Source organism: Candoia aspera, chromosome 1 (genome assembly GCF_035149785.1).
Source record: "Candoia aspera isolate rCanAsp1 chromosome 1, rCanAsp1.hap2, whole genome shotgun sequence".
NCBI classification, from domain to species: Eukaryota; Metazoa; Chordata; class Lepidosauria; order Squamata; family Boidae; genus Candoia; species Candoia aspera.
Window position 1 is genome coordinate 231,512,621 of NC_086153.1, and position 24,237 is coordinate 231,536,857.

Below are 24,237 nucleotides of genomic sequence, written 5' to 3' on the forward strand. Positions count from 1 at the left end.
AGAGATTCTGATCTCTCCTGAGGGCACAAAAGCTGAGAACTTGTATGATGCGCAGTGTATTTTTTCCTGTAGTTGCGTATGTACAAACTAAACTTGGAGAGCTCCTGGTGCTCTGCAGGGTACATAGGATATTTAATCACTAGTGGTATATGTATGCATGTTTCATAGAGGATCCTTCTACTGAACTTACAGATACTAACAAGAGTATAACCCAAATGGTGGTCAAAGATTCCTGGGGCCTTTCTCATGGGCATGTTGTGTGGATGGTTCCACAAATGACAGTTATGGTAGGTATGACAATAACAAAATAATCAATTGATCAGAAAACAGTTAGTGAGGATGCTCTTTACTATCCTTTTCTCCCTTCCCTCCCGTTACCTTTGTATTTTTCTTGGCAGGTGGGCATATTTCCAAGGAAGGCCTTTCCAAGGAATCTGCTATTTTAATTCTCCAAGAATGCTAATATGGAGCTTAGAGATGTTTACGTTAATAAAGATCACACTAGAGCTGGCATCTTGCTTTGCAGCATAGCTTTCCGTTAAATATTTTCTTAATTAAATATTTTTTTAAAATCAGGTGGGTGTGCATCCTGCAGCGCCCAGGGGAAGTGTCTTCCAGTGCATTAGTGCCCTTGAGCTCCGAACTGTTTATCCCTGAGTTATAGGAATTCTGTCCCCAGTCAAACATAATTGTCTTGATGACAAGTGTAGGGCCTGATTGTGCACTCTTAGTGGGCATTTTTCAAAGCTACTGTTTCAACATAATACTAAAAGACTGCTGTCTTCAGATGGAAGATTAAGAGAGATGTTTGATGTCAGATGTCCTCTTGTCATTACATTTTTCTTGTAATATCCATGCTCCTCGAAGACAACCTTCTGTTTTTTTTATTTCTTTGTTTAATGGTTTAAACACATTAACTGCCTTTCAAGATGGATGACTTTCTGGTTCTCTTGCAGTTCAAGTTTACTGAGGCCATATTACCCCGTTTTGAAAGTAGTAGTCACAGTTATCTGTTGGGTATACAGGCTTGCTTCCCTTGCTTTATGCCTCTCAAAAATTTCCAATAAAGCAAATTTGTATAAAGGAGACAATAAAACAGTGGGAAAAGGGGGATTGTAGGGTATGGTGTCAAATTTTGTACCCCAAGTGCATTAACAAATGTGCTCATTTTAGAGCCTTATTCATAAGCGCTACTTACTCAAACATGTTTTCTTCTTTGTCTCATATTATATGTACAGTGTAAACACTTCTTTCATCTTTTCTATAGCTGGATTTCTAATGTGCATGATTATCATTTCAGAGAAAGAGGTAGAATGCATAAGGGTCTTACGAATTTTATTAGCATTCTTTCCTGTGTTGCGCGCAGTAGATTTGCTCAGGTTAAAAGCTTGTCCTGGGGCCGAGGGCCCTTCATCAGCTTTGGCAGAATGCAACACGGCCAACTGTGTTTTTAGGGTTAAAGCGGTCCTTTTCCTTTTCATTTTGGGTAAGGGGGCTGGGCAAGACATTGAGGGTAGTTTTGACCCCTTAAAAACAGTGGTAACTATTGCAGATACAGAGTAAGCGGAAGACAAGATGCACATCTAGAACAACCATGCAACACAATGGTAAAAGCATGAGTGAGGGTGGAAAGGGGTTTTGGTAGGAAAATGTTGAAGTGGTTTTGGTGGGAAGAAGTTTTGGTGTGTTTGCAGACCTTGGGTGCAAATTGACTGTGCTGGCATCTGTCGCATGATAACAATTTTTTTGTTTTCCACATAAAGCAGATTCTTGGACAAAGGTGATGAATTGTCTAATACAAATTCACCTAAAGTGAGGGAAGCTGGGGTGTAGAATGTGGGGTGAGGGTGGTCTCTTGGCCATCTGAGTCTGTAGTATTATCTTGACTTTGCTCACTTAGCCATCACTTTTCCTGTCTTTGGGCCCCAAGAATGGGAGAGGATGGCCGTCTTCGGGCTTAAGTAACTGAGCTAAAGTCTCCTAGCAGGGCAGCCCTCCAACACGCACACACAAACTCTCCTTTGACTGCCCAGAGGACAGCTGCCCTGCAGCCAGATTACTGGCATACCAGTGGAACAATCCTTTCCCTCTGCTCGGTTTCCTTTCCTGTGTGTGTGTGTGTGTGCGCGCGCACACATGCGCGCGCTGCAGCCCCTCCCCCCCACTGCTGCTCCCTTCCTGAAAGGCTGGACCAAGCTGCCTGCCGGGCGGGGCTCCTATTTCCCCATGGACCTTGCCTTGCCTTGGGAGCCCAAGGGCCGCTGTTCTGACCTCAAAGCTGTTTTGCCACTGACCGTGCACATTTTTCTGAGTTAAAGGATAACTGAATTCCCTGCAGGATATGGGCTAGTGCTAGCTGGCCACCTAAATACTCAAAGACGGGGAGGTGTGTCCGTTAAAGCTGCCACTAGATTTTAACTTTGCATCCACACTGACTTCAGAAATAGCAGCTTTCTTTAGTACTTTCCACTAGTAGTTGGACCAAAAAAAGAGGTAATTATGGGATTGTGTTGAACTTCCTTGAGACTTGCTGAGGTCTTGGTTGCATTGATCTTCGCACTTCCCTGCCCTTTGATCTCATGTCTCCAGTTCATTCTCTCAAACAATCTCTGTACATGTCGGCCTTTTCTTTCCCCATCCTCACAGATCCCAGCTTTTGTATCAGTTTCTCCTAGCTGCTTGAATTTCGCCTTATATGGCAAAGTGAGCTTTTCATTGGAATAACCCAGGACACTAGTAACCTGCAAGAGTTCTTCCTGGTCGGTGTGTAATTTTCATCCCTTAAGGGTGCAGGGTAGCTGCGTGTAGGATAGGGAGACAGGTGAGTCTCTTGCAGTGATCAGATCAACTAGTTAAACCAGTCTTCTGCCTGTGACACAGGTTAGGGCGAAGCTTTACTTTTCTGCCTTGGGCCAGTTCTAGTCAATGGGGAACACGCCCTGCATGCAGCCCAAGTTTGTTCTGAAGTCTGGCTGTCTACCAAGTTATTTTTTTTTTAAAAAAAAGTCGTTGGAAGGGACTGTGGCTGCCTGCTAGGATCTGTGCTCCCCTTATCATTATTGCATGAACAGGAGCTTGCTTGTATAGGGAGTGGCAGTGTTCAAAGTCCAGAGTAGCAAACAAAGCTATCACATGGGTTCTTTTTTTCCTCTTTCTCATCTTCCTGTCTAGTAAAGGCAGAAATCAGTGTGGGTCCCTGGAAATAAACCTCAGGATGAGAAACAGGTGAATGGAACCCAAGCATGTACCCTCCTCTCTGGTGGTTTGAAAAAGTTCAGCTTAGCACTTTGAAAGCTCAGATCTTCAGTCTTTCTACCCTCTCTTGTTGAATATTGTGTTACAAGTGAGAGGAAATGCATTCTGGCCTGTAGACTGCTTACGAAACTGAACCAAAGCTGCCATTACTTGTAACCAGTCTCTCAAGTTATGCAGCTCTCAAATGCACAATAAACACACACAAACACATACATATTTTACACCAAAAAGATGTATTCTGCATCCTGAAGTATGAAACACAGTAACTAAGTGCATGGGAACTCTGCATGGCATACAACTTTGACTTCTGTTAATTAAGAGTTTGTTAAGAGTACTGCATGTGTGCCAACTGTGGCTGGATTCACACCTGCTGAATCATAGTTTACTTAACCACAAATAGTTGTTTTGCACAACGTACTAAATTAAAATTAACTATATTATATATGGCTTAAAGTGATGTGTAACTTATACCTGTATCTTCTCTGTCTGGACTTTCTAAAATGCTGATTGAAGATGCCATCCACTCTCCAGGAATCTTTTAACTGCCTGGTCACAGAATATAACACAGACCCATCACATCCAAGTTACGATTCACCCAGATGTGGTACTCAACAATGTAATACTGAATTTGGCTCTTCTAGATGGTCCTCAAATCATGTTTGTAATTCTTCAGTAGAAACATGGTAGAAAATACCCAGGAGTCCATTAAATGGGACTAATGATCTTACAAGGACTTCTGCCCCATTTTCTCCCTTTGATTCTCTGACGTGACAAGAAGTTGCAGGCTGAAAGGCCAAGGAAGAGTGAAGAACTATAGGAATGGAAGAGTTGAAAACTAGCAGGGGAGGATGAAAGTTGCTACAAGTCTGCAAACTATAAAGGGCTGACAGGAGTGGCTCTTCTGAGATGATGTGTCTCATCAGAAAAAATGGAAAACTCTCAGAGATATAAAGGCAATTTCAGTTTGTGGCAGTGAAACCAGTGAATGACCTCCCAGTTTATGTATCTATAAAAAAGCATGTGACCGTATAAAGGCTACTTTTTAATGGAAAAAAAATACAAGTAGGCCTTACAGGGTGGATAATTGAAGACATGAAGAGAAAATGATGGCTGAGGTGACCAGCTATGCTTGTTAAATGAGTTTACACAGTCATATTTCCCCTGGCAGGCGAAGTTTTCAGGGAAAGAACCATAGTTGAATGGCTGACCATCCACTCGGCATTCAGAAGGTCTCAGGTTTGATCCTTTCTATCTCCTGACAAACTTCCCCCTGTACCCAGAAGGAGAGTTGTGGCTATTATTAATCAGAAAATTTTGGCAATCAAATCACCTGATGCTCTGTTTTCTCTACAGTTGTCGAACACTGAGAATTGAGAGGAAAGCTGAAATATCTCTGGTTTAAACAAATGGTTTTCTATCTGCAATTCCTTCAGTTTCTAAACAGTAAGAATTACTAGTTGCAGATTAATTCTGGGCTGTTATTTTTATAGTTGCATGAACTACTAGAATATGAATAAAGGGTTTATTTATTGACTTCTATCCCACTTTTTACTTTGTACAACTCACGGCGGTAGACCTAATGCTCCCTTCTCTTATTTTCCTCACATCAGCCCTGTGACATGGGTTGGGCTGAGAGAAAATGACTGGCTGAAAATCACCAGTCCCCTAGAATTCCCAGTCTCCTAGTTTCTAGTCCAGCCCCATAACCTCTATACCAAACAGGCACTCAGTTTTAAGTATGAAAGTGATTTTTTTGCTTCTGTGAAGAAATGTTGGAGAAAAGCACCTTTTGAGATCTGAAAACAGGAGGCGAGGTTATTTTTTTTAGTCTAGGCTGTGCTTGGAAACTGGTACTGATAATATAATATCTCATTCTTAGGGCTGGAGTAAGTAAATATTGGTTAATGTTTTGCTTCCTGGCTTGGCAGAGTCCAGGGATCTGAGTGATTGTTCATCGTTGTATTGGAAATAGGGAAGGTATTTTAATTTTCATTTCTAGCATAACTTTTGTAATTTAGTTGTCATTCCTGTATGTTGTAGAAATTATCTCTTCCAGTTCTCCTGCAAGCATATATAATTCCAAAGCACTCCTTGAAGGCTTAATGTAGTTGCCATATAAAGTTCACAGGTGGTTGCACTTGCTTGCCAGATATTGACATCAGTCTCCATAATGAGGCTGCATCAACAGCCATTTATGTTTCATCTAATTTCTAAAAGAAATTGCAGGGAGAAACATCAGCAACCTCAGACTCTGATGGTTGGAAATGAGGAAGCCTTTAAGAATCTCTTAATGGGTAAAAGAAGAAAGTGCAAAAGTTGGTTTGCTGATCAATGTTAAAAAAAAATAAGCTGATGTTAACAGGCAGTGGCAATTGAATGCAGATGATTTTTGTAGACAAAAAATTTGTAAGAGTGGTGACAGTAGCCACGAAATAAAGAGACATCTGCTACCCCAGAAAAATAATGTGACATATCTAGACAAAATAGTAAAGTGCAGAAACATCATGCTGACCACATAGATATGTATTGTCAAGGTCATGGCTTTCTCATATATATGATGATTAAAGATGGCACCTTACATCTCCTGGTAGGCTTAATCCATGGGCATAAGCCTTTGTGAATTATGGCTAACTTCTTCAGAAGTATTGACTGGCACCTGTTAGTCTGAAAATATGCTATCATCTTGATTTTAAACAGATTAGAACATGATAGTTTAGCTTAATATTTGCAATGACCCTTGGTAGCAGATGAAATCTTTTATGTTCCTCAGATGTTATGGAGCCAGGCTAGCCAAATAAAGCCAAATACAAAAGATGTTGTAACTTACGGTTCTAAATTATTAATGTTGTATCTGATGTGAAGCTTCTTCCTTCAAGGAATGCTTGCCTTTTCTGACATTTATACAGTCAGATGCCTAACTTAGCTGTTTGTGACAAGTGGTTAGGCACTGTGGGAGAAGACCTTCCTCTTGAAAGCATACTTGTTTTGTCCTTTTGAAACTACAACCAGCTACTAGCTTGAGGTTGCTGTTAGATCAGTCAATTTCAACTTTTGTAGTTTCAAGATTTCTCAAGGCGCATCTGCTTATTCTCAACCCTTTCCTCCAAAAGTGAAAATGTTGCCTTCTGACTTCAGCAGTCTAGAAATTAGGTCCAGGTACAATAGGGTTTATAGCATTACAAACAGTGCTGTTATTTGGTAGATAAAAGTAAAAGTCATGAATATACAAGAAAGATCCAAGAAATATGGTGTGGAATTTGCACTTTGCACTAGTAGTATAGCGGGGTTCACATAACCTCTTACACCAAAACTAAACCATGGTTTACAGCTGGTTGTTATTTAACAGCTGTAATACTGAAATAGTAGAATCTGGGCTGATGCAGCAAGATAACTTAGGTAAAGATTGTGTTGCTTTTTGGTAATGTAAGCTGGATATGAGTTTTTTAATTAAGCAAAACTCTGGAAGGAGCAAGTAAGGAAGAACTTTGTTTCCTTTCTTAAACTGAGTAATAAAGATTTTTTTCCTTTGGAGTGCTTTTGTAGGGAACTATGGCTAAAGAGCTATGGGGGTTATTTTAAACTTTAGCCATCCCAGCATGAGCTGTGGTTCTCAAATAGTTTGATCCTTATCAACCAGTAGTGGAGCTTTTAAAGGACATGGTTTGTAAGCTAAATAATGATATTATTCTTCCTTTGTTGTGTGGAGAATAGGTAGCAGGGAATAATATATGAGATATTCTCCCTTTCAGTTCTGAGCAATGAATTCCTTGGATGGTGTTAGTCCCACTCTTTCAGTTTGCCATTGAAAGTGAGGAGACTGTATTGTCCTGAGGCTGTTGAAGAAGGCATGCAAAAATATCTCCAAAACCTCATTTTTTGGAAAGCGAATTTTTAAGATTTAGTGCCCTCTGTGCTCTTAGCAGATATGCAGAATAACAATACTTGGCTTTATGTATGTATGTAAGTAAACAAACTTTGGAGATAATGTCATATGAAAATTGCCAGGAGTTGGACAGAGTAAGACATAAAGCTGATGGGTTCCTTCTTCAAGAAACCCTGTCAATTAAATGTCATATAACCCCAAATAAGCACCCACAGTTAGTCAGATGGGACTGAAAGTTTTTTGAAGTGATACTGTCCATAGATACTGTCTCCCCTCCCTCCCATATTTCCCTCCTTCCCTCCTTTTAACATATGTTGTCACATGAGGGAGCCTTGACTAAAATTTTGTTTTGGAATAGAAGGTAATAGCTGAGTTGTAATAGATCAGTCTTCTGCACACTGTGTTTCAGTTTCCAGACTTCTACAGAACTTTGGTGCTAGTTATTCTCTTGGCACCCAGGTCACATTACAGAGTGCATAGAAAAGTTTGAAGTTTCATATAATCTACCTGTGTTGTGAAAAAAACTGCTCAGGCTCCTGCATTTCTAGCTGTTTTATCAGTTGAGAATTTTGTTTGCAGAGTGTATCTACTGCTTAGTTTTAGAACAAGAATACATAACCTGTGCCCCCAAAGCCTTGAGTAGAATTCCTAGAGCTTCTTCTGACTGAATTATTAAATACATTAAACCATATGGACTATTGCAATGCACTCTACATGGGGCTACCCTTCAAGATACCTTGGAAGCTACATCAGGTACAGAATGCAATGGTATGGACAGTAATGTGCGTGTCACAGTATGCCCATGTGACAACATTGCTCCATGAGTTGCACCAGTTGCCAGTTGACTCCAAGGTGCTAGTTACCACCTATAAAGCTCTTTGTGTCATGGGGCTTGGTTATTGGAGGGGCTATCTCTAATAGGTTCTGCCTATCGAGTAAGATTGGGTAGAGTGTGTGCACTCCAGATCCCCTCAATTATACAGTGCCTTCTATTCGGACCTAGGAAGTGTGCCTTCTCTGTCATGGTGCCGGCCCTCTGGAATTCCCCCTCCCCCATCTGCATAGTTTCCACACTGATGATGTTCAGGAAGTCTTTGAAAACCTGGCTTGACCACCGCTTTATTCCCAGGCCTTGGAATAGAGTGGTGGTCAAGCCCTTTAGGATTTTTTTGTTTGTATGGTTTTTCTTCTGGACACACATGTGCCTGTACCTTTATTTTATTTCTTGCTTTTAAAGTGTAGGTCATCCATAATCGTTGGGAGTCAGGCGATCTCTAAACTGGTTCTGTTTATTGCTTGAAGTTAGCCCTTGGCATATTGTTTGGAGACCACATGTGACATGCGGCCTGAGCATTCTTGTGCACCCTCCACACTACTGATAGTTTCTCATGCTGAAAGGGGAAGCTGCTGTTCAGCCTATTGCTTGGACAATGAATCCAGATACTTCAGTCCTACATGTACACATTTCATAGCTTTGTCTTCTACTCTGTAGTAAATCGTTGGCTTGTAAACTGATACGTGCCTGGGCTGGTGGAAGAATTATGACTCTATGATTGCGACACAGCATTGTTCCTTGTGATGTCATCTGTGTGCCTTATGCACTTTAATCCTGGGTGGTGGACCTGAAGCTGATGATGAAGCCCAGGAGGTCATCCTGTATAACTCTTGAAAGGGCACATATTGGGGTATAGAGACAGCATGCCTTGGTCTATTCCAGTCTAGGTCCATCCTTATTGAAGTTCTGCATTGGCTTTTGGCAGAGAGAAGATTACAGGGTGGAGGTCATCAGATGGCAAAGAGCAAGATTGTCTGAAACAAACTAACAATCTCTTCGAGGTCAAAGCCCTTTTGGTGCCAATGTGTCTGAACTGAAGTGAAAAAAAGTTAAATGAAGTTCTTTTATCATGTGACTAAAAATATGACTCTAACGTATGTTAACTATTATAATCCAGAATTGCAACACATATTCCAATCTTTCAAAATTACTTGTATCAAACTTGCTGGCGAAGTGTAACATCTGCATATGCAACAGATGGAAGCAAAATTACCTAAAGATTAAGGGTGGATCACACTCTCAGAGATTCTGTGTTCAAGCAAGCCACATTGGCTAGTTGCTACCACTAAGTAATTGATGGTGGTATGTGTGTGTATTGTATGCTTCCTCCTTAATTCAGTTAATAGAACAAAAGTGTCTCTAATATTTGTATCTCTTGTTGTGAGACATAAGTTTAACACTGCTATAATTCAAGCAAGCCTGCAAAAGAAGAAGAAATGACCCAGTAGAGGGAGACATGAGTTTCAATAATGTACAACAGACTTTGCTGCTATAGACCATTTTTCCCCTGAAGCTATCTCTTTAATTTTATATTGGTTTTCTGTATCAATAAACTCAGCTGTGATTGCTGACTGAAAGCCCTCTGAGGAATTAAGTCTGTTCCAAGGAAAAGTCACAAGGTTCTGCTACTTTCAAATCATCTTTTGAGTGTGTTCTTCAAAGAAACCTCTTTTTTTCAAACTGTTATGCCCATATGTATTAAGCCAGTTGTAGGGGCTGGTATGTCACCAGCACCGTGGGAAAATGGATTGAGGCAGTATCTGTCTTGGAGGTTAGACTAGCCCAAACATGTTGTTCCTGCTTTGATTTTGGGGGGAGGGGGAATTTGAATTAAAAGGAAAAAAACACTTAGCATGCTTGGACAAGGCAGTCTTGAGGGGGATATAGGTGTTAGAGGGAACGAGTTTCTGGCAAATACTACCTTCCATCATCCACAGAATAATCAAAGTATTTTTAGCTCACTGAGTTGGTAACATCAAGCACATGCAGGAATTCTGTATTTTCCCTATGTTTATTTTAGTATTCTTTTGGAGGAAATGTTGTAAGCAAAGGCTTTTATTAAAACTAATAGTGATACTGGTTTATTAAAAATTGTTTTTTAAAAACTGGGATATTGTGCTTAAGATACAGTCCTGCCTGTCTTGGAAGGGCATCTTGGGGGGCTGGGTTTTTAGATCTGTTATCAGAGGGTGACCTGTAGCTTCTTCAGTGTTGGGTCGATCAAAAAGGAGGCAACTTTGAAAGGCTGTGTATCCACAAGATCCAACACTCCCCTCTTCTTCCTTGGAAATAATGTTACTTTTTTCCCACCACTGGAAAGAAGGGATTTTTTAAAAAAAATACTAAAGGTTAAGAATTAAAACAGAATTAAAAAAGGGAAGTGATGTATTCCCTTTAAATTGGCATGACAATAAGTGGTTCCTTTTTCTCTATATTCAAAGGAACTTCTTTGATTCTAAACTGATGGCTGGCATGCTCAGTACTATTAAGGACAGACTCATCAGTTTTATCAGGAAGGAGTTTATATTTAGTTCCAAGGCCACCCAAAATCTGGGGTTTATTTTGTTCACTGTAATGTTAGTTTTGTTGTTGTATCTGATCTTTACCTTATGAAAAAGTACAGGTAGTCCTCGCTTAATGACCATAATTGAGACCGGAATTTCGGTTTGCTAAGCAAAGTGGTCATTAAGCAAATCCAACCTGATTTTATGACCTTTCTTTTTTTGCAGTGGTTGTTAAGTGAATCACCACAGGTGTTAAGCGAACCATGTGGTCGTTAAATGAATCACATGGTTCCTCATTGATTTTGCTTGGCAGAAGCTGGCCAGGAAGGTTGAAAATGGCAATCATGTAACAACATGACGTTGCAACAGTAATAAATGCGAACATGTTGCCTTGTGCCCAAATCATGATCACGTGACTGGGGGGACGCTGAGACGGCCGTAAGTGAGAGGACCATTCATAAGTCGGTTTTCCCAACTTCATCATAAGTCTGAACTGTCACTAAATGAATGGTTGTTAAGCAAGGACTACCTGTAGACCTACAATCTTAGGAGGTGACTACATATAAATCACTGAACAAATCATACATTTTGAAGATCCCTGCCCTATAGGAATGCTTGCTCTATAACTGTAAACTTATTCATGTGTGATAATGGAAAGGTTCAGAACTGATGTGAAGTCAAGGTCTTTTTTCCTGCCAACCTCAGGAGCGTTTGTGTGTGGATTCTCTGCTTGGTGGAGCTTTTTCTTCACCACAGTTGTAGTCATAATGGGAAAGGATTCATTGTGCTTCAAGTTCCATGATCCAGTCTGCCACATTTCTACTACCCCACTATTGCTTAATGAATCCATTTTTTAAATTAATTTGTTGAAAGTTGTTTTAAATCCCTTTCAGGGAAAACAGTTGGGTTTGGGTTTGTTTGTTTTTTAATGTATAAATACTGGTTTGATCTTAAATCCATCCTTCCTGGACCCCTTTGCTTCCTTCCCTTTTTAAATTTACACTTCTATTTTTTTTATCCCCTTCCTGCTGTCTCTGCAGCCTTTTTTCTCCTGCTTCCTTGCTGTTGGTGGCTGGGCTGCTTCTCCCATGATTTTCTGCACTTAGACCAAGCTGTGCCTTAGCCAATCAGTTCAGACCGGCCTTCCTTCACAGGTGTGTATGGTATGGAAAATCAGTCTTAATGTTATAATATTTTGTGTCGGGATGAGTGGTGGGTTTTCTTTCTTCCAGGCTGGCTTTCTTTAAAGTCTGGGGAGCCTCTTGTGGTAAGGAGAACAAGAGTTCTAGAATGGAAGAAATATACAGTCTGCCTTCCTTCCATATTTACAAATCCACCAGCCTTTTGTATGTGGGGCCCATTAAAAATTGTTTTTATTAATTCATAAATAGGCTGTGGCTGAAGATATTTCTGATGGACATATGCTAATGTTTTGTCTTGGAGCACTTTGGCACCAGCTCTAGGTTTGGGTATATGATACGCAAAATGGCTTGTTCTCCTTGCTTGTCTTGTTAGCCCTGTTATGATTGCTGACAACCATATTAAGGTTTATAGCTTAACACCTATGGTTTTGGATTGATAAAAAGTGTCTTGAAGAGAACTGGCTTGAGAAAAGAATCTTATACTGTAAAATAAGTCTGGGCATTTCCCAGTCCTTAACCCAAAAATTACTTTATGTATTACATCTTTCAGTCTTTCCATGACCAGAGTTTTCAGTCAAGAAATAAAAACACATATAAAAGCAAACCAATGTAATTCCGTACACAAGTGTACAAACAGCCAGTGAACAATTTGGGAAGTTTAAATTGGAGAAGCCCTAGGATTGTTGTTTCCATGTGGTAACCACTACATGGATAGTGGTGAAAAGCATTTGAACCATTTCATATGGTAAATACTTTGTGGGAACATGTAACAAAACTTGCAGCTTCTCACCGTATATATGTATGCTTGAAAGAAAACACTGGAGCTTCTTAAGAATCACTCCTACCTGTAGCCTCTCCCCTTCTGGCACAAGCTTATCATGTTGCTCAATACAACTGGCCATAGCCTGTTTAATTAGTTGGTAGGTCAGCTAACTTCTGATTCCCAAGGACTGTGTTTTTAAAATGGTAGAAGTTAGTCTTGACAGGAATGCATAAACCTAAAGTGACATGCAATTTCCTGTTCAACGGACAATGACCTGGACCTAGGCAGGCCGGCAGATAGGAAAATGCTGCTACAGTAGAATCTGTATGCTTTGTTCAAACTGGCTGCAATTCCCAAAGATCCAATTTTAAAGTTGAGATGACTTTCTCTGAAGGCCTCTTTAACAGAAATAGTGTAATGAGGTGAAATAATCAAGAATCATTCTTTCCCTTAGAACCAAATATTATGTTGACTAGTCTCCTTCATAGAAGGAATTCTTGGGCTACAACTTCTTTTTAAGACAGCCTCCCCATGCATTTAACTGTCCTAAAAACTAATCTGTGAAGGCAGCAAGTAAGAGCCACTTAACTTAATTCGAGAGCCAGTTTGGTCTAGTGGTTAAGGTGCTGGGCTAGAAACCAGGAGACTGTGAGGTCTAGTCCCGCCTTAGGCATGAAAGCCGGCTGGGTGACCTTGGGCCAGTCCCTCTCTCTCAGTCCAACTAGCCTCAAAGGGTTGCCGTTGTGGGGAAAATAGGAGGAAGGGGTATTAGGTACATTGCAGCCTTGAGTTATTTATAAAAATAATAAAGGTGGGATAAAAATTAAATAAATAAAAAACTTGAGCAAATTCTTAGTAAATTTATCAAAATAAGTGTGCTAAGCTGCAGAAGAAATAGAAGGATCCATAGTCTTTCTAAAATGATGTTTGATATTCTGATAGAAAGAAATCCTAAAATGTAAAGCAAGGCATCAAAGCTATCCAAAAATTAATGTTACATGATGCCGTTAGCCTACCTGTATCCTATCCAGTGTCTGGTTTGCGATTGAGAAAACTCTGGAGGGATGGACTGCCCATTTCATTATTAAAGGAGCACCCTTGTGAATAGGATTTCCTTTCACACACAGATTTGTATTCCTGAGCCAGCTAAAGTGTAGTTGTTGCCTTGAGAGGTTGTTGGTGTTCATTTTTTCTCACTCAGCTGATTTGGGGGAGGATGAATTAGGTGGAACTTGGCCTCTTTCAAGTGTTTTTAATCTCTCCCCAGATCTAAGATCAATCTTTCTCTCTTTCTCCTTACTTGTCTCCCAAACGTGTTCTTTGAAGTGAGGGGATCCTTCTCCCCTCCAACCCCTTTTCTGTGTGACGTCAATTTTCACATCCCCCGTGGCATCTCCCTGCCTTGCACCCACTCTCCCCCTGTGTGGGGCCTTCAAAACCATGGATGACTCGGAAGTGGAGTCGACTGCCAGTATACTTGCCTCCGTCAAAGAGCAGGAGGCACAGTTTGAGAAGCTGACACGGGCGCTGGAGGAAGAACGGCGCCATGTCTCTGCCCAGCTGGAGCGCGTCCGTGTCTCCCCCCAGGATGCCAGCCAAACAATGGCCAACGGCACCCTCACCCGCCGGCACCAGGTAACATCTAGTGAAGTGCTCAAGCGGGATGCTTGTCTCCTTCTGATTAAGTGGTTCCTGCTGGGGGCGACCTTGGTAGTTTGGTTTCTCTTGGAAATACTTTCCGGAGCAGCTTGGTCCAAGAGCTTCAGGTTTCTGCTCTCTGAATAGCTAAGAATTTGATGAGTGTATTGGCCAGTATTCATTTATGAGTAGATCCCATGGAGCTGTGTTGTTGAAGGCTATCCAGTGTAGTGGTTAACTAATAGTGGTCTTACCGATTTCACAGTGTCTGGCTAATGTTTAAATTCATTGTACTGATTACATGTGCACTTGCAGTGACAGCTGAGAATGCAGGTTCACTCTTTCTTTGGTGGATGCACAGTACAACAGTGGAGATGCTAGCAGTCAGCCACTGGATTGGAGTCCTTTGCTCTTTGGGGAACATCCTGTATATTATACCTATATACACACTTTCCTAAAGTTTTTTAGTAGCTGCTTCCCACGTCTGATGCAAGCTCCTGTGTATTCTCAAACAGTAGCTTGATGGTTTTTGTGAAAAGAGACCCTAAACAGATGAAACAGATAAAAAGAATGATAAGCAGGTTTACTGACTAAGGAATGCCAGACAGTAAACAAAATTCTCCTTGCTCTTAGTGACAATAGTTGTATAAGATGTTGATAATAAAATGTCCTCAAATGCGACCATCAGATCTTGAAACTGCTGTCATAGAAGCATGAAACAGGGCTAAGGAAACATGTCTGCCTGCCAGCCAGCCATGAGAGAAGCATCAAATGAATTCGATTAAGCTTTTGCACCAAGCTTTGTCTTGCTTTTCCCCTTGGGTTTTGGCTTCTACTGGCTATTCAAGTTCTGTCCTCTTACCTTAAAAGTGTACAGATGACCAAAATAGCCAATATCAGATGATATGAATACCTGTGTTAAACTTGTGCTTAGAATAAATATGCCACTTAATCTCTCGTACTCAGTAGGGTAGAGTTCCTGTCTACAGTGGGTAGAAACTGTCTTGGATGCATTCAGGAAGACTGTAATTGTAAAGAAGATAAACAGGAGTGCTCTACTGTAAAAAATCTTACATGCATTTTCTTTTTCATTCTGGGTGGTGAAGGACAGTGTCCGTAAGTCTAGAACTAGATGATGGAGACAGGGTTGAGGTCTTATCAATGGGTTGCTTTTCTGAACTATTTCTCAGGGTGCTTCCATATACTTTTTTGGGCTTTCGAGGCCTATAGGACTGGGGCAGCATGGGCTCAGTATTTAGTTATTTTGGAATGTACCATTTTCAACCTGCATATCTTTTAGATTTTAACAGATGGATAGGATAATGTATACTTGTTTCTTTACTCTTATGGAGAAATGTAAACTTATAACATACTACCTACATTGTATTGCTAGTGTTATCTTGTCACTTTCAAATCACAGCAGCCTCATTTCTAAATATTTGGCATTGTAGCCTTATGTGGGATTCAGTGTAACAGTCAGCCTCAGGTGCTCAGTTGTCACACATGCCTTTCTCTATCTCTCCCCCCCACCCCACGCTGCAAAAAAAAATTCCTTCTTGTTTCCTGGTGCTTGGTCACAAATTCATCACTATTATCTCTTGCAGAACGGCCGTTTCTTGGGCAATGCTGACTTGGAGAGGCAGAAATTCTCAGAATTAAAGCTCAACGGGCCACAGGTAGGGAAAGGAACTAAAAACTTCTTTTTGATGAAGCTTACAGAAGGCTGTGAAGCTGTTTGGAGAAGATCTAACACAATTGGTTGGAATTGGTTGACTCCCTCCTTGTGGAACATCCCCCCCCCCCCTCCAAGTTAGGCTTGTTCCTTCCCTGCTATCGTTTAGGAAGCCCCTCAAGACCTGGTTATGTTGTCAGGCCTGTGGGAATGGGAGACATTCTTAGATGGCTCCACTATAACTGACATTCTTGCTCTCTCTGTGGGGTTGGTATATTTTATAGTGATTTTATAATTTTGTGATAATATTTTTAAATCATTTTACTTTTTATAATGATTGTTCTTCTGTATTCATTGTTGTATGCTGCCCAGAGTTGCCTTCTATGAGATAGGCGGTCATATAAATGTGAACAATCAATCAATAAATACCTTAGCAAGATCTAAAGTTTTTTTTTATAAAGCTTGAGGAACTCTTATATGGATACAAGATGTGAAGGAACACTTTGGTGACTAAATATGTGAAAAGGAAATCCATGTTCTTCCATTCTTGTTCAGTGGTTACTACTTGACTGATACCTTTTTTAGTAATTAATGTAAGTGTAAATTATAAGCAGGATTCTAAAGTCTTAATCCAAGAGAGTTTTAGCATGTGTCATTGAGTTTATGATAGTTTTTTGCATGAGTTTTTTACATTAGAGTGGCTGCAAACAAACATTAGGAAATAATTGGTTGCTGTCAGATAGAGGCTTGAGTGTAAAGGACATTTTCAAATAGAGTCTGACTTGTAAGAAATGTGTTCTTATAGTATTGTCTCTGCAGAAATAGGTTGATAGGCTGTCCCCTCACTTTCCTAGGATCACAGTCACCTCATATACAACACCATCCCCAGGATGCAGGATCCAGGACAAATTGTGGAAGAGTCATACACCATGGAGGAGGACCCAGAAGGTGCCATGTCAGTTGTTTCAGTAGAGACCTCCGATGATGGGACAACCCGTCGTACAGAAACCACGGTGAGAATCTGGGGAGAAATGGCAAGTGTGTTATGGAATCTTTCTGGGAGGGGCTCTATAAGGAAGAGGTTATGCTTATGATTGCCACATGCATAGCACTGAGTAACCTCTAGGAACAAATTAAAAGCAGATAACACAAGTGGTGCTTTTCTATTTTTATCACTGGCAGCTGTCTTTATGTAGTGATCTAAAGTAGTTTTCACCTGATGATTTATTCCACTTATTATCCCAAATGGTCAATGCAGACATAACATAGAAAGTTAATTCAGTAACAGAGAAAGCTGCAAGGTAGTTGCTTTCTGGTGTATCAATTATGCGTTCTCAGTCTGGCTGGAGTTAACTATTGTATTGACATGATGTTGATATCAGTATGAGGCTAGCATTAGCATTATTAGCATTAGCATTAGCATTAGCAGCAGATCTGAAATCCTGGAGTTGGTTTTGACTTGTCATGAGGAAAAGTGCATGTGATCCTGCCAACAGCTCTTGACTGCATATGCATTTGGCAGTTGTGCATTGTGCTGATGCATGGTGGGATTCTGTCAACCACGGTTACAGCTCTGCAGGTGCTCTTGTTAACAAGTGAACAAGTGTTGGATTTAATTTTCCTATAGCCCAGGAGTTTCAGGGATCAAAAAGCTATCTAGGAAATGCTCCAGAACCAGTTAATATTTGAAGCTGAAGATCTGACTTGAGAAAATGGAGAGGAGTGCCCTGTAGAATTAATGAGGAAATGCACTGCAGCACATGAGCAGTGATACAAGCTCTGCCCTAAGAATTACTGTGAGGTGACAAGGAGATGCCTGATAGCCCATTCTTACTATTCTGTAGGTGAAAAAAGTTGTGAAGACCATGACCACACGTACAGTGCAGCAAGTTCCCGTTGGCCCAGATGGGTTACCTATGGATGGTTCTCCAGTCACCAACAACTACATCCAGACCATAGATAGGAACTTCAGGAAGAACACGAATGGTGGCCCTGGTGCCTACATGAACCAGCCAGGCACAGCTACCCTTCCAAGAAATTATCACTACTCAGATAGTTATGGCCGGCCATATGAAGATGGCTACCATGGCAGTGAACACGGCTATGGTAGCCTCTCCCGAGTGACCCGGATCGATGAGCGCTACCGACCCTCCGTGGATGGCTACAGGGCCCCCAGCAGGCAGGATGTCTATGGGCCTCAACCACAGGTGCGTGTAGGGGGAAGCAACATGGACCTGAACCGCTTCCACACAGAGCCATATGGGCTGGAGGAGGACCAACGCAGCATGGCTTATGATGACCTGGATTATGGCGCAGTGCCAGACTATGGAACAGGAAGACGGACTGGGACACCTTCTGATCCCCGCCAGAGACTCAGGTAGGAGGATAAGTTTAACGTATTATAGCCAGCCTTGGCAATGTTTTGATGTTTCTCCCATGCTGTAGAGAAGAATAACTACCCTTGAAAAGCAATTGTGGTATTGAGTAACAGTGACATCTCTAAAGCAACTAGGAGAGTTCTGGGATAAATTTGCTTTTGGAATTTAGGGATGAGCAGGCTATTTCTAGAGAGCTCTGCTCATCTAATTAGTTCCTCCATCATCATCATCACCATCATCATCATCATCATCATCATCATCATCATTTTGAACTTCTTTTGAAAAAATAAACACTGAAGCCAACGAAGGAGATAATTTTTTTTCATTTTCTCTTCCCTTTCTCTCCCAGTTTCTACTATCAATAATTCAGTTCAGCAATAATTTCCATTTCACTTCTTCTATTTCCTTCTTCCATTTCCATTTCTCTTTCATGTCTTCCATTTTTTACATGCCTGCTGATTCTCCAAGGACAAACCCAGTTACTGTAATTCTGTCAGGGTTGAAAACTAGTGGCCTCATTTGACTTGTCCCCCTTGTTGGTCCTGTGAGTAAGAGTTGGGGGTGCCTGAATCTCATCCCACAATCTTGATGAGTGTGTGAATAAGAGGAAGAAGAGGGGTAGTGCAGAGGTAAAGGATTTTGCTCTTTCAACTTCTGACCTTTGCCCTGTTCACCTCAGTTTGTAGCCTTCAACCATTTTTTAAACCAAAGGATAAAAGCAGCCTTTACCTTAAACATTTCTCCAATCTTAGCCTGTCTTCCTGAACAGAATGATTTCTATAACTGATCGTTTGTTTTTGTCTTTCAGTTTAAGATTTTGAACCAAATACTCCTTTCTTGTTTCAAACGGTTTTGTTCCTCACCACTCTTCCTTTTCTCTTAGTTTCTCCTTCTGGAGAAGTTGGAGGATGGAAGGCTCTTAACCAGACCCTATTTGTGCGTGAAAAATTCTTTAGGGGCATATGCTTGCTTCTTCTCTTTTGTAAGTTTGCATGTCGGGAAGGACTACATCACAGAGATGCTGAGCTGGATAATTGCTCTAGTGGCACAGATCTGTGTGACAGTCTCTTTCCCACTGATGTGATAAATTGTAGTCTAGGCCAGCTATGTGAAATTGCAGGTGGGGAAGAGAGGACTCCAATAACAGACAAGGTTCAGGTAGCAAAAAGTATGCAAACCTCCAGCTCCAATTTTGTACTTTAAGGAGCTGTCTAGTCTGCCTCCTAATATGCCTCTGTATCAAATGCTGCCCCATCAAAGAAATCCCCGCCTTCTGCACTCCTATTTGCAGTCTTAAACAGTACAGCTCAAACTTTGTTTTACTATCTCAGTGAGTACAAGATTTTGGGGGAACCCTTTTTCTGGTTTTCCTCAGCCCTTTTTCCCTGAAAAAAATTAAAGCTTTGGAAACAGTTAACACCCCCCAACCCAATGAATTGTTTTCTTTTAGAATAAGGAATGCAATAAGACCAGGTGCTGGTATATTTGTCTTTTATTCCTGCCCTCGATTTTTTTCTATTGGTTTGTAATAGGAAGACTTTATTCTAGAGCAGCGGTTCTCAAACATTTTGGTCTTGGGACCCCTTTGCATTCTTAAAAATGATTGAGGATCCCAAAGAGCTTTGGTTTAAAACTGAGAAATTTTAAAATATTTATTTATTTGACTTCATGGACCCCTGAAAGGGTCTCAAGGACCCCCGGGGTCCCCAGACCACACTTTGAGAATTGCTGCTCTAGGATCAAGCGCTGGAGTTCCTGCACCTGAGGACAAGCAGCACAGTCAGAGGAAGGCGAATTCAGTGCCTGACTTTCTTGTAGTAGGCTTCTCTGTTGCTGACTATTATCTAAGGGTCAGTGGATCTACTCTTGACTAGGCCTCAAAGAGCACTCTTGAAAGAGCACTAAGCCCCCCCTCAAAAGAAGCCCCCGATCTGCTATTTGACAGGCTTCTCCCACGTGCAGTGAGGGGGGAGAGTTAGCTGTCCCATCTTACCACTTTAAAACTCATATTCAAAATAAGCCTGCAAAGCAGCTGATCTTAGCCTTGTTTGGGTGTGGATTTAGCAATTGAACTACAGCCTCCAGGAGGTTGTGGATATAGCGGGAAAGTCCAGCTCTTCCAAGCCCACCTCCGCCCATCAGACAGCTGATCTGGGAGACGGTGGGTGAAGCAGGAGAGCCTTGTTTGAAGTGCTGGACTCTGGCTCCCCAAAACAAAATGGTCCTGGAGGAGAGTGCCTGGGAAGCAGACTTGGGTATGGGCATTCACAAACCAGCCTGAAGTGGGGCCAGGAGGCACTGTGCTGGCAGCAAACTGTGTGAGATTAGCACAGGTTGAAACTGCTGCAGTTTGCTGTCAGCTTAAAGAGAAAAACACAATTTTAACACCAAAACAGCTGACTTGAGGTGCTTCACATATGTATTGGAGACAAGATGAATCATGGGTTATGGCAGAAAACATTGGTTGTCAGGACATGTTTGTCCTGTGCTTAGATGCAAATGGGGACATAGTCTAGGGTCAGACTATACAGATCTGTTTTATTATCATATTGACAGTTTCTTTAGACTTCAACTTTGTTTTTCTAACTTGTCAAACTGACAAAATTAAGAGTTTTCTAGAGTTCTGCAGTTTATAGTCCCATCTGCAGGAAAAATTAGAACATCTTATTGTAAATTCAACTAGTAAGTGTAATTATTTTCTGACTAAACTATACTTTAATAAATTTACCAAATATGAATTGTATGAATGAACCAAGATAAACATTTTGCACTGTTTGTTCTTAAAATAACAAAATGAGCCTAGATCAGGAAAGGGTGGTAAAAATGAATATGGCATGTATTTAATTTTTTTCACCAGATTTCTGTTATTTTCCAACAAAAATGAAATGTTTTTCTGTGACTTCAAAATTTTCATCTTTACCACTAAATATGAGGCCTTAACATTATTCAAGAGAAAATGCATCCTATCCAGTGAATTGCCAGTTAAATAATAATGTAAGACACAATCCTTTGTGTGTTCACACATTCCACCAGATGTATCCAGACATATAAAGCTGGAAATACTAGACCATGCTGAATGAGGTGGTTGAACGTGTCCCTTTCCTATGCTTGAAACGCTTTTTTGCTGGATTGTAGCTAAATCTTGGATAGAAAGTCTCTATTTGAGACCTCAGCTCTGCACTTACCCAAGACCCACCCACTCTCCCCTCCCTCATCTGAGGATAAGAGTAGTTTGCTTTGTGGAGTTGTAAGAATTACAAGTGTACGCAGGAAGTATTCTAAATGGCTATATAAATAATATGGCAGTACATCTGGTAACGATAATGTGACTACTATTCTTACGATAAAGTCTGCTGTGTTCCGGGGTGGGTTGTAGCAAGAGAAGGGTATTCTTGTGACGGCTTGGCAGTGGGTTGCTGCTATGCCAGTGTGGACCTGCTACATGAAGATGGGTGTGATTCGTTCACAGGCTATTATGTGTCTTTTTCTTTTCTAAGGAATGGAATGATCCTGATATCTGCGTTCGGTATGAGAAATCTGTTTGCCCTCTGGGCTAAGATTGCTTAACTTAGATTCTTAACTAGTCTGATAGCTGCTGTAGGATCCTAGGAATATGAACTTCCATTTAAAAAATGAACTAAACACCATCCTGACTTGCTAGCTTCATCCATTGCAGAGGCATAAATTGTTCCACCTAACATTCCAAAAAAGAGGATGTGGTTGTGGTTTCCACTGAAATGGGGCAAGGCGATGGTAGTTATGTAGTGCAGCTTCCATTTCTCCTGTGTATTAAAGCTGCCATTCCTTTCTCCGTGCAAGTTTATGTCCCTTGCTTGCCTGCCTGTCTTTCACAAGTACGGTCCTAAATTTTCCTAATCTATTCTTGATCCATGATACTGCGTGCACAATTATTAGGCAAGTTGTATTTTTGAGGATGAATTTCATTATTGAACAACTACAGTGCTCTCGGTCAATCCAAAATGTTAATAAACCTCAAACCTGAATATTTAAGAAAGTAAAAGTGAGGTTTTGGCTTTCTTAGGAGCATATCTATGTGTGCACAATTACTGGGCAACTGTTAGTGTGCAGAATTATTATGCAATTAAATGAAAAACAAAAATTCCCCCATCTCACTCGTTTATTTTCATCTGTTAAAGTGAGAATAATAAACAAACAACTCAAAATTTACAAATAAACATTTCTGACATTTCAAACAAAAAATCAGTGACCAATATAGCCACCCTTCTTTGTAATAACAGTCATAAGCCTTCCATTCATGGAGTCTGTCAGTTTCTTGCTCTGTTGACGATCAACTTATGTGCAGCAGCAACCACAGCCTCCCAGACACTGTTCAGAGAGTGTACTGTTTTCCTTCACCGTAAATCTCCCGTTTGAGAAGGGCCCACAAGTTCTCAATAGGGTTTAGGTCAGGTGAGGAAGGGGGCCATGTCATTATTCTTTCATCTTTGAGGCCTTTACTGGCTAGCCACGCAGTGGAGTACTTCGATGCATGCGATGGAGCATTGTCCTGCATAAACATCATGGTCTTCTTGAAAGATGCAGACTTTTTCCTGTACCATTGCTTGAAGAAAGTGTCTTCTAAAAACTGGCAGTAGGCTCGGGAGTTGATTTTGAGTCCATCTTCAACCCAAAAAGGTCCAACTAGCTCACCTTTAATAATACCAGCCCATACCAGTACCCCACCTCCACCTTGCTGGCGTCTGAGTCAAAGCGGAGCTCTGTGCCCATTACCGATCCAGCCACGGGCCCATCCATCTGGTCCGTCCCTCTCATCTCATCAGTCCATAAAACCTTTGAAAAAGCTGTCTTCAGATATTTCTTGGCCCAGTCTTGCCGTTTCAACTTATGTGTCTTGTTCAGTGGTGGTCGAGTTTCAGCCTTCCTTACCTTGGCCATGTCTCTGAGCACTGAACACCTTGTACTTCTGGGCACTCCAGGTAGGTTGCAGTTCTGGAATATGACAGCACTGGAGGATAACAGGTTCATGGTAGCTTCACGTTTGATTCTTCTCAAATCTTTGGCAGTTAATTTGCGTCTTTTTTTCCTCAACACGTTTCTTGCAACCCTGTTGACTATTTGCAACAAAACGTTTGATGGTTCTGTGGTCACGCCCCAGTATCTTAGCAGTTTCAAGAGTGCTGCATCCCTCTGAAAGACTTCTTAAAATTTTTGACTTTTCAGAGTCAGTTAACTCTTTTTTGGCACATTTTGCCTGAGGAAAAGAAGCTGCCTAATAATTATGCACACCTTGATATAGGGTGTTGATCTCCTTAGGCCACACCCTCCCTCATTACACAAATACACATCACCTGATAGGCTTATATCCAATAAGCATTCAGGTTTATACAGCTTGGAGGTGGAAAATATGCATAAAAAATGATGATATGGTCAAAATACTCACTTGCCTAATAATTGTGCACACAGTGTAGTCTGTCCACTCCTTTCACTTTATGGTCCTCAGCTACAAAAATTGTGTAAATGTAAGGCTTGCAAATTGATGGTCTTCTATAATATTTTTCGCTGTTTGACTTGCTGCCATTTGAGAGGAAGCATTTCACCTCCTAAGGTATGCATGCATCTTGCATAGCAGAACAAAGCTTAGTTGCCTGAGCTGAAGCCTGGAGTAGATGAAATTGTATTGTTGTCTGCTTGCCATTTATCCATTAGCCTCCATTGCTACAGTTGCCTGATACAGTATTCAAAGCCAGTTAAGTGTTGGAGTAGTTTTCCCTAATCTGAGCATGCTGGCTTAGAATTATGTAGCCTAAGACATCTGGGAAGCTTCAAATTGGGAACGATTCTTCAACCAGTAACAAAACCAGACTTTAAAAAAAGCAGGGTAGAGATTGAAAACCTGCAAAACCTTCTAAAACAGTAAACAGAAGGACTCCCCCAAGGCAGCAAGGAGGGCTTAATTATTTTTTTCAAGGTGGGGTTGGGAGGAGGAGGCAGCAAACAGACAGGTCTTTGAGTGCAGAGGATAAAAGTTCCTAGCTGTGTTACTGGCAGGTTTTCTTTCCCATATCCAATTGGGCCACTGTGCTTGAGGTGAGGAGAGGATGAAGCCTTGTTGCCCAATAGTATTCTAGATTAAAATGGCAATGAACAGCTCTGAAAAGTCAGGGTATGAATTGGGAGGACAGAGA

At 41.1% G+C, this 24,237-nt stretch overlaps 1 protein-coding gene across 8 annotated transcripts in view; it reads left to right on the top strand.

The window, feature by feature from the left end:
- Nucleotides 1-24,237, top strand: part of CTNND1 (catenin delta 1) — a 62,450-nt gene that overhangs the window by 10,556 nt on the left and 27,657 nt on the right. For 5 of the 8 annotated variants that reach the window (XM_063289123.1, XM_063289125.1, XM_063289127.1 and 2 more), the window contains 5 exons: nucleotides 11,518-11,631; nucleotides 13,709-14,017; nucleotides 15,625-15,696; nucleotides 16,547-16,705; nucleotides 17,537-18,069. In XM_063289123.1, the coding sequence (XP_063145193.1) occupies nucleotides 13,823-14,017; nucleotides 15,625-15,696; nucleotides 16,547-16,705; nucleotides 17,537-18,069 (959 nt within the window). In that variant the 5' untranslated portion in view covers nucleotides 11,518-11,631; nucleotides 13,709-13,822. Of the gene's footprint in view, nucleotides 1-11,517; nucleotides 11,632-13,708; nucleotides 14,018-15,624; nucleotides 15,697-16,546; nucleotides 16,706-17,536; nucleotides 18,070-24,237 lie in introns of those variants that run through there. The other 3 variants (XM_063289130.1, XM_063289129.1, XM_063289124.1) reach the window with 2 other exon arrangements.